Genomic DNA, 14,800 nt, shown 5'->3' on the forward strand with positions numbered 1-14,800 from the left:
CAAATTCTATTTTTACCTTTAACTTTTTCCGGCCAAAAATACTTGGTTGTGATGTATCCATCAGAAGAGAAAGAGGTGATCATTTGTGTCCTGCCTTCTGCAGCAGCCATGCTGTGTCCACCTGTGTTTTGTATGTCTGGGCTGGGTGACTCTGCCTCCCTGTGCAAACTCCTGAGAGGCAGCATTTCTCATTCGGAAATTCCTAGGGAAAACAAAATGGCATTTTTTTTACTAGAAGAAACTACTTTTCAGCCAATTATATCACTGAGTCATGTGAGGCACTCTGTCCTTGGAAGAGGTGACTGGACCCCCTAAATCAGTGCCACAGAACCAGAGGCCAGGGATCAAAAGCCGCGGTGACGGGCAGCGTAAGCAAACCGGGTTCTAACCGACTGCCCGCCTTTCCCATTCCTAGAAATGCATCCACCTACGAAGTTTCATCCTCTCAATCCATCAGCTCGCCTCAGCGGTCCAAACGAGTGAAGGAGAACACCCCTCCCCGCTGTGCCATGGTGCACAACAGCCCTGCCTGCAGCACCTCCGTCACCTGCGGCTGGGGTGACGTGGCCAGCAGCACGACGCGGGAGCGGCAGCGGCAGACGATCGTCATCCCCGACACCCCGAGCCCCGCAGTGAGTGTCATCACTATCAGCAGCGACACAGATGAAGAGGAGGAGCAGAAGCATGCACCCACCAGGTGAGCAGGGGCTCTCTGCTTTTCTCTGCGGGCAGGAGAGTCCGGAGGCAGAGCTGGAGCACCCCAGGAGCTGCTGAGGTGCCCCCAGGAGTTATGGTTGGGTCTCATCACCCAGGACAACTTCTGTTTGAGAGGAAAGGTGGTGGCAAGGGTGAAATACTAACTGAGGGCTCTGAAAACTTAAGTGATGTTCTCTGCTGTGCTGTGCATTGCTGTGTGACCTTGGAGATGCATAGTGGTCTCTCTGTGCCATTGTTTTTGTAAGAGGAAATGATAGTTTTCTCTGTCTCAAAGGACTGTTGAAAGGAGACTTTACAGACCTATGGTAATGAGCACCTTTAAGTCAAATAGTAGTTTAAAAACACAACAAAAGGAGGGGCTTGGGAGGAAGGTAGCTTAAAATTGTTCTTTTGCTTTCCAAGTGATCCAAGCATCTGTAAAGAGCATTAAATGACAGGTTCCATATGTGCTGTTTTCTGTAAAAAGGTGACAAGAATGGCTAATGATTCTGTGAGAAACATTCAATAATGGTAAATACCTTGCAAGGGGTTTTCTCAGTTCTGGTTGTTGCCAAAACATCTGTGAACTATTGTCTTAAGTGGCAGAAACTGATGGCTCTTTGACTGACTGCAGGTGGGTGACTAAGCTTGGCCTTCAAGAACTGAGACACCTGAGTAAACAGTGTGGCCTAAACCAGCTGCAACTGCTGGTCTTCTACTGTGGATTAGAGAGAAGTCCTTAATTTTCTAGCAGTGTCTTCTCAGCACTTTTCATCAGAGACACTTACTCTAAGTTTCCCAACTGATGCCAGTCACTCTGCTTTAAAAGTTGTAGAGAAATAGCCATGCAAACAGATTAATAATTCTAGCATCTTTATGTTGATGACTGAGCAAGGAGCTTTTTAACTTGAGCCCTCCAGTATTGTTATGAGAGAACTATCATATATTTTTTTAATGTAGGACATGCTCCACAGCCAATGCTCCTTTAATCATTGGAGATACATATCTATATCTCCACATCTCTGCACACTGGTGATAAGTGGAGCACTGCAAATGTGCACAGAACAGATGAGATGCATTTAGCCTCAAGGATCTACAAATCTGTAAAGAGGAGTCATATGATTCAGGCATTTAGGGCTGAAATTCCAACCTGCCTCCTGACAGCCACCACTGCTTCCTGCTCTCCTTCTCCCCTACCAATGAACTCCACCAGGCAGCCAGAGCTCAGTTTCCCTTATGTTCAGACTTGCCACAGATTATGCCATGGTTATGCAGAAAACTAAGGTTCTAATGTTGGGCAGCATGAAGAGAACAGGTATCTCAAGGGTCATGGGAGCTGGAAATCTCAATGGCATGTGTCATTGCAAGCATGTTTACCCATGCTGCTGGTCCTAGGCTTCAAGGAATCACGTGCAAATACTTCTACTTACTACCTGGGTATCATCTTGGGTCTATAGGCAGGTGCAGGGAGGGAAGAGCTGGGCTCCTGCAGCCACTTCAGCTAAAGGTTGTCTCCTCCATCTCATCTTTGCACCCATCTGACCAGTTTCTTCACTCAGCACCTTTCTGTGGAGACAGACAGAACAACATTCTGGAAAATGCCTGTAAATCAAGTTGGGAGTTTGGGGTATTTAAATATTCAGACAAGGTCTGAGTAGGGTTTAGGAATGTTGTCCCAGGAGCCAGACTTACATAAACAAACTGGCTTGGATATGACTAAAGAATATTCAGGACATGTTCCCGCCTGGAATCAGATCCCTGGCTACTTTTTGTATCCATATGGCTTATCTATACTGAGTGCCAGAGCAATAGCATTCCTGGAAGGCCAAAGCTTAAGACCTAGATTTAATTTCTGAACCATGTAGAGATAGTTTGCACAGACACAGGATGTTCTTGGGCACCTTTTGGAATTGCCTGTGCAGATGTAAGCAAAGCAAATGGAGAATTAAGCATAGAGACACAGTTGGAAAACAGCATGTCCAGGCTGAGAATTTTTGGTTAAAGTCTCCAGGAGAGTGATACTGACTTACTCAGAGCATTTTGACCTGGACATATCTAAAACCAGATTCTCAGATGAAGTAAGAATGTAGCTTCCAGTCAAGGAAGTCCCATCAGCATTTAATGCCAATGAACTTCCCTGTTTCCGAAGCTGAGGTCTATTTCATTGAAAAAACATCACATTTAGGAAAGTACCTCCAACTTTTCTTACATATTTTCTTGGCTCCAAGAAAAATTAGAGTAACAGTGAATTATGTGCCTTTCTGTAATCATTGCTCAAATATTCAGGATCTGAGTCTAAAACTGTGCACAGAATGCATTGTCTTGCTGATATTTATACAAATACTACCCTGTTGGGCAATAGCTGTGGTACGAGGGTGAAAAATAAGGAATAACTTGAAGCATGTGATTGGTCCTAACAATATTAGCATTTTTCTACATTAGAAAACAGAAATCATCCAGCACTTGACAGATGAAAGTTAATTACATGATCCCAACTTATCTGTAGCAGTGATGTCTTTGCATTCACTGGTGCTGGATCAGCTCCTGAATTTGCCACAGCACTTCCTTTTCCTATTTCCTGTGAGACTGGAAATTTCTCTTTGACCCATGAGGCTAAAAATTGTTATTAAAGCTACCTATGTCTGTGAGAAGTAGTAGCTCCTTTGACCATGGAAGGAGTTCACAAGTCCCAATTTAAGAAAGACTGGTAATGCTGATAAAATTTGACACTGCTGATGCAGTGAAGGAGCCCTACAGCTTGGATTTACTCCAGCAGAAAAGCCTCTCTGTAATACCAGAGCAGCAGAGAGAGCTTTTCTAGCACAGGGAATACAACTTTCTTATTGGTGAAAGAAAAATCTGAAGAATTCAGTGTTATATAGGCAGAATTTTCCTTTTTCTAATGAAAAGCACAGATGTTCAAGTAGGATGTTTATGAAATGCCAGCTGACCAGGCAGGCAGGACAGCACGTTGCTTGTTCTTTGCTCACATGTGTTTTTCCCATGTTGATGAGCCTATCATGGTGTAATCTTTTTCAATCAATAGTAATCTGAAAATGTAGAACTCCTGTTGTGTAAAGGTGCTGGGGAGGTGGTGGAGGGTGGGCTCTGAGGGACCTGCTCTATGGAGTCTTGTCTAAGGGGGCCATCTGCTGGGCCCCAGCCCCATGTCTAGGGTGAAATTACACCCTGAGCTGAGGGACCTCACAGCTTGGTAGGGACAGTCCTCAAAGAAATGGTCAGATTTTCAGGGGTCAACTTCCTGACTAAAAGATTTGGTTTGTTAAAACCAAGGCCTTTTATAGGCTACATTGCTTTTTTAATAATAATATCCTCAGCACAGTGAAATCTGAGGAAGATTCAAGACTGCTAAAAGGTTTAATAAGGGGAAGAAAGCATTAGGTGATTAGATAACTAAGGGGATGACTTCTCTTTTCTGGTTTAATGGAGTAGTTTCTTCTTCTTCCAAAATGTAAGGAAACAAATTTTGAAACAGTCAAAATAAAAAGGGAACATTTTTGCCAGCCAAAACTGTTTTTACCTGGTTTCTGATGCTCACAAGGTTTTGCGTGTGACATTTTGCCCCATAGAACAGTTGAAAAAAAATTGTATATAAAAGGCATTATATGGACAGGAAACAGTTTTGTGACCCTGTTTATTTATCACCAGTGAACTTCTAGACTGTCAGTTCAGGATCCTTTACAAAAAAGACTATATAGGCCAAAGAGATGTTTGCTGTTCTGCTGTTATTTATTCTGGAAAGAATTTAGGTTTAATTATTACCTGTAAAGCACTGAAAAGAGTAAAAACAGAGCACAGACTTCATATTTTTCTTATAAATTTATTCTTCCTAAGTTTCTCTGCTTGCTTTAGCAAGAAAGTGAGGCAAACAGACAGACCAGCAGTGCAGCTGCAGAACTCAGAGCACATACTCAGCAAGTAGTAGGGGTTAGGTACTCCCTAGTATGCAACTTTACAACATAAACATAAATTAACATAAATTCTCCCTTGAATAAATATTTCTGAAGCTTGGAAGTGGAGAAAAACAAAGCGACAACTTAAAAGGCAGAGCAAAGAGGTGCAAGTGCACCCTGGGGTGGCTGAATTGTGTCCTGCAGGAGGCATGCATAGGGCTGTGCTGGTTGTACAGCTAGGGGTATTATTATTATTATTATTATTATTATTATTATTATTAATTTATTTATTATTTATTATTTACTATCCATGGCCATGGACAAGGGTCATCTCACAGAGCATGGCAGGAGGAAGGGTTAGAAGGAAGGGCAATGGAGGTGGCTGCTGTGATGTTGCCCAGATGACTTCCCACCCAAGTAATGACTGCAGGAGTCAAGAAAAACATTACTACTTTCTTGAAACAACACAATGATGGCCTTGAGGTGTGTGGTTTTGAGGGTGCTTCCACCCCAAAGAGTCAGGAGAGCCCCTCACATCCCCACTGCCTGCTCTGCTTGCACTGGTATCATCTGTAGCACATCTCCAGCTTGGATTTCCAGGGATCCTCAAAGTAATCACTGTCTTAGTGTCTTAGGCTGACACTGAGGCCTCTAATCATTTGCTTTACCAGGTAAAACTGCCCATTGTCAAGTGCCAGGGAAAATTGATAGGTTTGATTAGTCTTTTACCCCTAGTGGTAAAAGTGGTAAAAAAAAAACCCAGGCCAGATGATCAATTTGCACATCAGGACTACTAGACCTCCACCAGAGTTTCCAGTGGCTCCATCCTGCCCAGGAATACTTTGCCATCTTTCAGGTCCTAGTATGGACACTTCACACCCCATCTCCCTGGCCAGGTGGTGTGGGCAAGATATGATGGTGGTGTGCCTGGGGCTTCTCACTCAGCGTGACCTGGGCTCCCACCTCAGCCAGTGTGCATCACCTTCATTGCACCAGGGACTTTTGGGATGGCTGCTGGCATGTAGACCTGCTCGACTCCTTGGTCTGTGTATCAAGACAAGTCAGGGAGATAGTCAGCATGGCTGTGGGCTCTGTGTATGGAGGCTTCCTGGGCAAGAAAAACTTCCTGCAGCTGTCATGTGGGCATCCTGAGTAACTAACTGCCTCATTGGCTATCTTCACCGGTAGAAAATTCTTGCAGGGTTCTTTTCCTTTTTCCTTTTCCTTTTTCCTTTTCCTTTTCCTTTTTCCTTTTTCCTTTTTCCTTTTTCCTTTTCCTTTTCTTTTCCTTTTCCTTTTTCCTTTTCCCTTTTCCTTTTCCTTTTCCTTTTCCTTTTCCTTTTCCTTTTCCTTTTCCTTTCCTTTTCCTTTTCCTTTTCCTTTTCCTTTTCCTTTTCCTTTTCCTTTTCCTTTTTCCTTTTTCCTTTTTCCTTTTTCCTTTTTCCTTTTTCCTTTTCCTTTTCCTTTTCTTTCCTTTCTTGTGGTAAACCATACAGTGTAGTCTCTATGTTGAGACTCACCTTTAAAACTGAGTGTGAGCTTATGCATCTTATTAATTCATCTTACATTGTAGCAGTGGTGATAGAGCCTGTTTCAGAGGACTTTCCCCTTGTGCACAGAAATGGCTGGCAGGCACAAACCCAGTGTTTTTGCCAACCTGCTGATGTGTGTGTGTGAGGGTCAAAATTCCATTTGTAACTCTCTTCTGACATCCAGCTTATTGTGGCTGTGATATGCTGTGCATAGTAATGCACTGACTCTGCATAGCAATGCATTGACTAACCACAGTCATCTGGTAAAAAGATTGCTGCCTACCATCTCCAGAAGACACTGACATGCAACTAATACTTAAAATAACAAGAGATAAGACAGTAGCACTCTAAGCCAGCCTTCAGCAGCAGAACCTTTACAACCTGCTAAACAGTCCAATATGTATGACTTAAATAGCTACAGCACAGGCTGCACAGCCAAATAATATGGCCTCAGTGTAGTACCTGATAAATATTTCTTACCATCGTAAATACACAAATTATGAGAGCAGATTAACAGGTTGGGATGAAGGCTGAGCTAAAGAGAGGGGTGCATGTTCTCACCACTGAGCTATGCATTGATAGCATAAGATTTCAAGGTGAAGAGAGCAATTGCAGTTATTGTATGAGTTTTTTATTGACCAACTCTCTTCTTTCCTAGAATAGGTGGATTAGTCTGAAGCAGCACAATAAAAAGGTTGAATGTTACTAAGTTTTCTGAGACCTGGGACTAAATTTTTGTCATGTGATGTAATGCTAACATGCCGTGGTATACATGCACAGCAGTTCAAAGGCACAGCTGTGGGAGGGGTGCCACCTTCTCCCAAACTAGAAGGCCATCTTGGTGATCTTAAGAGCTGGAAGTCTTGGTTGCTATAGCATCAGCCACACTGAAAGGTGTCTGTCTCTGTGGGTGAACCACATGCTGAAGAATTGCCCTTACTAGACTCCATTTTTCTGGCATTCTGGTGTAACTTGAGATATTCAGAAAAAAAAGATCCTGTTCATGTGATGCCATCACATACCAAGTTTTTGATCTGGGCCTTCAGCAAGTAAAAATCATCTCAGGTTGCACTGTTACATAAAGCTGTTGTCCCTGTCTTATCCTTGGCTATTTAGATGGTTTCAGTGTTTTAATACCTAACTCAGCATCTTCTTTTCCTCTCTTCCTCACTCTTCATTCTCAACATCTCCCTTTGCTACCTTTCTACTAACAGTATCTGAGATGCCCACCTTAATATCTTGCTCTGGGCCTGTGCACAAACTATCTTCTTTCTTCCAACAGACTTTTCCTTTCCTTGAGATCTTCCCTTGCTGTGGGGAATAGGGACCCACTTCTATCTCTCCACTGTGCACTCACAAGGCTGGTGTATGTCAGGGACACATGCTGACTCCCAACACTACTAAATCATGTATGCTGCTGCTACTGTGCTTGCAGGAGGGAAAGCAATTACCAAGCTTGAAGTCAGGTTAATGGGAGGGGGTACAAGACTTTTAATAGCATTTTTCTGTGTAAGCACAAACACCCCCAAAAGCTGTGGCTGAGTTATAGGAATATAGTGGGCTTGCTGAGTAGGCGAGTGCTGTGTCAACAGGTAAAAGCTCTCTGTCCTGATACTTTGTGAGCAGGGAAGGTGATACATCAGCTGGAACCTCACGCAAATGGCTCCTGCATTACGGTGGGGTGGGGAGAGCAGCTGAGCCCTCAGAGAGAGCTGGAAGGAGAACAATTGCTGACTAGCAAGAAGCCCTGTAGAAGGGGGAGCTCTAGCTCTTCAAGGTTGAATTTTAAACAGCGCCCATTTTGGTTTAACATGTATCTCTTAAGGCTTAAGACTCAACCGATTTTCAGCATGAGTTGGGCCTTTGATGCTTTTGGAATTCCCACCGTTAAATTCTTGGGCAGGCTGGGGTACAGCAGCTGCCAAGCTCTGGGCAACGTGAGTAGTCCTGACTGACTTCCCTGACTGCTTTGACATTAACCACAGTCATTACCTTTCCAAAAGACAAAAATCCAGCTGGTTTTGGTGGAACTCCTCATGTGCTTGAAATTATGCAGCCCAATGAATCAAGGGGCTACTGGCTTAGTCCCTAATCCTGCAAATATTTACCATGTGCTTTAGCTCTGTTACTGGAATAGTGCAGCTGATTTTGGTGGATGACACATACTGGTAGTGCACAGCATTTGCATATGGCCTGGCAGGACCAGAGCTCTGGTCCTTCTCAGTTTCCCATCCATGAACTGAGTTTAATATCCTGCTATGCTCCCTTTCTCTGGAAAGGCTTGGGTTTGGGGTCACATATTTCTTCAACCAAACATATTTTCTTCATTTTCTTACTGTAACCAAGGAGCTACAAGCCTTGGAAGGAGAAGACTCCTCATGGTCACTGCTTTGACAAGCCCTCAATCAAATGGCTGAAAAATATGTCCTTTCTAAAAAAAAAATAGCATAAATTACACTGAAAAATACTTTTCCGGTTGATAGCTCAGCCTTCCCATGTCAAGTGTCAGCCAAGAGCCAGTATTTCCAGATCAGCAGCTTAGCCACTTACGTAAGGAAGAGACTGTAAAAGAATAGCTAGACCTTATCACTTGTCAAAAAACTCTTTAGTGACTTGATTTTTCTTTATAAAATGTAATAACTGTCAGAGGTAGAGAATATATATCTCTTCCCAACTGGCAGCCAAAGGTATCTGCAAATGGCAAGCAGCATGGATGCTCATAAATGTGTGATTACAGGCATTTCTGCTGAAAGGAGAGAGGAATATTGATGCAATATTCATCATTTTTATTGGCTTAATATTCTTCTTTTGTAGCACCATATCCAAACTGCTACATCTTTCTTCACATAAGTAGTTGTCCATCTAAGATGCTCTGTTGCTCTTTCCATTTCTAATCCAACACTTGCCAGCTCCTTGTGGAAAGCCAGAGTGCAAGGGTTTGTTGCAGTACACCTTCCCCATCAGAAAGATCCCTGCCCCTACCAGGATTGCTTTCAGCTTCCAGATTGCTGGGCAAGAGCTTCCCCTCCTTCTCTGTCACCTGCCCTGTTTTGTGTGTCCACGCTTTAGTGTAGCAAGGGCCTCCTGAGATGTACTTTTCAGGGTGCAACATGGTCTTCTGTCCTCTTTGGGGCAGACCAGAATCCTGTGATGCCAGAGTGTGTGATAGTAACTTGTTTGTGAATGCAGCACCTCAATACATTCTTCAGTGGAGGAGGAGATGATAGCTTCTCAGTGACAAGTCTTGGGAGCAAGGTGCTGAGCTGCATGGAGTGACTTTGGGACAGACAAGTTGAAGGGAACCCACCAGTGCTCCTTCAGCACTGTGAAAAACAAATAAAGCAAAATAATGTCCTTGGAAGGACATTGTCAGTATTTCCTCTACCTTTCCCTGGGTAAGACGTGGTGCTGAGACCACAGACTCTATCACAGACTAAGGCCAGATAATCAGGTGTTTCCTGGAGTGGACCAGCCACAGTAAGAGAACAGAGAGGAGGTTCCATGGGAAAGGGATCTCTCTCTTTTTTAACGTGCGCACTCAAGAAATTAAGAGATGGATTCCTTTTTCTCCATGGTATTTCTGTTCCTGTTGGGGCTGTTTCCACCATTAAGCCTAATTACTTAGCTTTTTATGTGCTATCCATTTCTTTTCATCATTTTAAAAACTTCAGTTGCCATAACAACATAATGCAATCAGTGAAACATAGCAGCTATTTTCTGTAGTCAAGGTCTGTGCACTGTCAAGGATGTGAGCCATTTAAGCAAATCTTCACCATCCCCCTTCTTCCGTCCTCTTTCTCACTCTCTCTTTTTCCCCCTAAACAAGCTCATAGCAGGAAGGAAAAACTATCAGGAATAATTAGACACAACAGCAGAGCAAATCCCAGTCGTACTCATGCAGTCTAGTCTAATGAATTTCTAGCACTAATCTTGGAAGTGTTGATGTTGCTTTTTAATCACTTTTTTGATGTCATAGATAGATTAGCTGCAGCAGGACCTTGATAACCCATGCTAGAGTCAGGAGACCCAGTGGCTATTCAGATAAAAAAAACTAAAAGCTTTACCTACTTTTCTCATTTTTTTCTTCATCCGTTCTTCAGCTTCAAATGCTTATTGAGAATATATGCCCATTGTACCATATTCGTAAATAGAAGGGAGTGTATTTTGTAGATTCATGGGATTTAATCATGAAAAGCCGTAGCATCTATTATTAAATCATTGCTGGAAGGCTGGGAGAAACCACCACGTTTTTGTGTGGGTGGTGAGACTTGCAACAAAGCATAGTATAACTGCTGGGCTTCCACTGCACACATATATAAAAAGCAGTCTGAAAATAAATCTGGCAGTCTGGATCAGTGCTATTCTAAGCAGTGTGAATATAAGATCTGTGCACAATGTCTTACTCACTCCTTGACCTCCATGAAGACTTTCCTGGAATAGCAATGAGTGAGTTTCGAAGCCAGGGATTTGGCTGGAGCAGCCTCTATCTGGCAGAGAACCGAAGGGTGCGCTCTGCCTCTGTGGAGCTAGGCTGCCACCGGCAGTCTTCTGGTGGCTTCCAAGTCACTCCTTGCCCATTCACACCCTCCCCTTGTGTGCTTGTGTTTCAGCACCTTGTCCAAGCAAAGGAAAAACGTCATCAGCTGCGTCACCGTGCATGACTCCCCCTACTCCGATTCCTCCAGCAACAACAGCCCTTACGCCGTGCAGCATCGCGCAGGGCAGAGTAACGGGAACACCTACGACACCAAAGGGGTTCCAGAGACTCACTGCAGTGGGAACCCCCGAACGATCATCGTGCCACCACTGAAAACCCAGGCCAGTGAGGTGTTGGTAGAGTGCGATAGCCTGGCACCAGGTAAATTGCACCTCTTCCGTCAAGAAAATGAGTAAGAAATAAATGGTTTATCTTGGAAGAATCTCATTGTTCGGTTTCATTTTGTTTGTTTGTTTGTTTTGTTTTCCAAAGAAACCGTGCTCCTGCCCTTCTCTCAAGTGACACATCTGTTCTTGGGAGCCCTGTGGCATTGTTTATGTGCCCTGGTACACTCAGGAGTCACGGGGGCAAGGTCCCAGTTACTTCTGTACAAACCCAAGAACAGAATGCAGCCTTTAGCTCAACATTTGACATAACAGGCTCCCAAATGCAAGTGTGAACATTTGCTACCTTGCCTTTCCATAGATGTACTTTAAAACGGGTAAGAGATTGAAAACACATATGCATTTTCATCCTAACTTGTTGATGTTTCTGGGAAGAACCCCAGGATCTTCATTATGGACTGAGGAGGTGGACTCCTCCAGAGCCTCCGCAATGCTTAGGTAGTACGGTGTGTTGAAAAGGGGCTTATGGTGGAAGTCTGGCCCAAAGCAGTTGGCTTTGAGCTGCTTAGCAGTCCTTTCTTTTGATGCACTGCTGGTGAACATAAAGACCCAGAGGGTGAGCTCCCCACCAGCTCCTTCTCTTTCCCTTCCTACTCGCTGTGAGGTCAGCAAAGCCAGGGCTTTTTTGTGCTGTGCACACTGTACTTTTCTTCCTCTCCTTGGGATTTGTACCTGCATCGTATGGTTCTGCTGGCAGAACAGTTTCTCACACTTCTGAAGGATGTGCAAAGCCTTCTCCAGGCCCAGTTTGGGTCTGGATATCAGGTCTGCTTGTGTGCCTCTAGGATAACAGGCTGGCTGTGTGTTTGAAGCACTGCTGAGATATGCTGTTAATTAAGGGAAATCATTTTCTTATCCTGCTGCTTTTGTATGTTCTCCTCCCAAAAGCCACTCTAGAGGAGATTCAGTGAGGAAAAAAAAAGGTAGGGCGAGCAAATTAAAGAATGTGATGTAAGCTACAAATGTGTTTCCTTTCCTGGCACAGTCACCACCAGTCACCACTCATCCTCCTACAAGTCCAAGTCCTCCAGCACCGTGACCTCCACCAGCGGTCACTCTTCAGGGAGCTCGTCTGGAGCCGTTGCCTATAGGCAGCAGCGACCAGGAGCACATTTCCAGCAGCAGCAGCCTCTTAATCTAAGTCAGGTAAGTCAACCAAGACTAATTTTGGTGGGGCATCATCCAGCTGTAACCTCCCACTCCTTCAGCATGGGCTGTCCACTTCCAGTATAACAATAGTTGGGCCCTACATCAAATTTCATCAACTTGTTTAAGCTTCACTGCAGACCTTGATCTTCCAGCTCAAGGCAGTAGAGATAGTAGTGCAGATCCTACCCCTCAATGGGCTGGTGATATGCTTACCATGTGTTTTGAAGCCAGATGATCTGAGTGGGAATAATGTGAGAGAGAAAGTGAGGCACCTCAGACACAAAGGAGTGGAGCAGGACTGTGTAGGAAGGACTGAATTGTCCTTAGCTTTAGGTGACCATGAGGAGAGTATCTTCCAGGTGAAGGGAGTGCTCTGCTGTGGGATTGGGAGAAGTCTCCATTAGGTGTGATGAGGCAAAGCAGAACCTCTATGCATATGCATGACCTCGTGTAGTGAGTCTGATCCATCCTTTGATAAATCTAGGCTGAGATCTGGACATATCTCATTACTTGACAGTATGCAGTTCTCAAGATGTTTCATAGTCTGTGATCAAAACACCCAAGGACCTCCCCAGGAGCTTCAGTAAATAATGCACTTTTTCATATGCTGCACCTGGGGCCTCTCTCTACCCTGAGGTGAGGTAATGAGAGTTGGGAAGTTACAGCACAGTTCTCCCAGTGTATCAAGAGGAGAAAGTCTGGAATGTTCAGAAAACAGTGCTGGTTTGCATCTAGAGCTGGGTATGAGCAGAACTGATTTTGTTTCTAAGATATAATTTTGAGGAGAAGAATGTCCACTGCCCCTCAAAATTTAGTTGAAATTTTAAAATTTAAATAAACTTGAAAGAAAAGTGAAAGTGGAGGAAGTGGGGTGAGATGCTTGTTCCAAAAGTGGAGAAGGAGTGTGGCATTCCAGACCACGACAGTGCAGAGAATGCTTACAAAGAGGAGGAGAAGGCTTGGAAGAACAGAAGGAAATAACAGAGCGTTGCCCTTCTTGCCTTCTAATTTCTATGTTGTTGGTTATTTAATACTCTACCTAGAAGATGACCAGGGAAACTCCTTGACATTACTGTGCATTGCAAAGAGTACCCCTTGGAGTATCTCTGGAAAAGTACGTTGCTCCTGTCCCACTGCAAGAATTTGCCTGTGCTTCAATAGTTATAGCTGATTACATGAGGGTACCAGGCACTTGCAGGATCTGATTCAGCCACGGTTTTTATCTTAAAAAAAAAGTAGTTACTAACTGAGGAAATTATAACCTCTAAGACCCAAACTGAGCAAAAATAAATTGCCTGTTTAAGGACCTTCACTCTCCTGAGCTGTCAGTGCACCACATTTCACTAGCAGAGAATTCATTAGCAAATCCATGTGCTGTGTCAGCGACTGGACTTGTGGAAGATGTTCTTAGGAGCCATCTTCTTAGGAAGATGGTTTGGGGTCTTCATGTTAGTTGTGACAGCAGGTTATGACTCAAAGACTCCATTATCTTTCTGGGAGCCATTTTGGTGAATGTATGAAACTTCAGGGTTTTCCAAGGCTTGGGAAGGGACCCTTTGCCATCACCCATATCCAGGGGAAAGCCGTGGTGGTGCTGAGGTTGGCAGGAAGAGCGCAAGGGACTTGACTGAGGCTGTCCTGGTATCATAGGAAGTCTCCCAGGCACCACCGAGGAGGCAAAGAGCCCTCTCTTATCTTGTAACCTCTTATCACTGTTGCTGTCTTTATCCAGGCCCAGCAGCACATCACGACTGACCGCACAGGGAGTCACCGGAGACAGCAAGCCTACATCACCCCAACGATAGCTCAGGCCCCGTACTCTTTCCCGCACAACAGTCCCAGCCACGGGACCGTTCATCCTCACTTGGCCGCGGCTGCCGCTGCTCACCTGCCCACCCAACCCCACCTCTACACATACACCGCCCCCGCCGCCCTGGGCTCCACCGGCACCGTCGCCCACCTGGTGGCCTCCCAAGGGTCGGCGCGGCATGCCGTGCAGCACACCACCTACCCTGCCAGCATCGTCCACCAGGTCCCTGTCAGCATGGGCCCGCGGGTTCTGCCCTCACCCACCATCCACCCGAGCCAGTACCAGGCTCAGTTTGCCCACCAGACCTATATCAGTGCTTCTCCGGCCTCCACAGTCTACACTGGATACCCACTGAGCCCCACCAAGGTCAACCAGTACCCTTACATCTAAACACTGGAATAAGGAGCGAGAGACGCACCCGTCCCCGGGGGAGCGAGGCGGCCGCTTTTGTACTGAAGAACGTGACAAACTAACAATGCAATTGGGGAGGCTCACTTGAAACTTGAACGAAGGAGACTTTAAAAGAAGAAAAGAGAAAGAGGAAAAAGAAGGGGGAGAACCGATTCTACAGTTTTTATTTAAAAAAAAAAAAAAAAAAAAAAAAAAAAAAAAAGAAAATGGAAAAACAAAAAGAGAACAAAAAAAAATTATTAAAACAGACCACAAAAAAAAAAAAACCAACAAACCAACAAACAAAAACCCCAACCATTCTGCACCAATCTAGAGAGAGAGAGAGAAGCAGAAGGACCCTCCGGCAGGTCCTGTCTTATGAAGAACTTCACCAATAGACTTTTAAAGGTTATTTTCATCCAATAGTG

General features: G+C 44.5%; 1 protein-coding gene across 4 annotated transcripts in view; it reads left to right on the forward strand.

Moving 5' to 3' along the window:
- The window catches only part of HIPK2 (homeodomain interacting protein kinase 2), a 131,931-nt gene extending 117,367 nt beyond the window's left edge, over window positions 1-14,564 (forward strand). For all 4 annotated transcript variants that reach the window (XM_030466797.1, XM_030466815.1, XM_030466805.1 and 1 more), the window contains 4 exons: window positions 416-697; window positions 10,753-11,000; window positions 12,009-12,169; window positions 13,905-14,564. In XM_030466797.1, coding sequence (XP_030322657.1) covers window positions 416-697; window positions 10,753-11,000; window positions 12,009-12,169; window positions 13,905-14,372 — 1,159 coding nt within the window. In that variant the 3' untranslated portion in view covers window positions 14,373-14,564. The remainder of the gene's footprint in view (window positions 1-415; window positions 698-10,752; window positions 11,001-12,008; window positions 12,170-13,904) is intronic.
- Window positions 14,565-14,800: the final 236 nt, after the last annotated feature.

The sequence above is a fragment of the Calypte anna genome, chromosome 1 (genome assembly GCF_003957555.1).
Source record: "Calypte anna isolate BGI_N300 chromosome 1, bCalAnn1_v1.p, whole genome shotgun sequence".
Taxonomy (NCBI): Eukaryota; Metazoa; Chordata; class Aves; order Apodiformes; family Trochilidae; genus Calypte; species Calypte anna.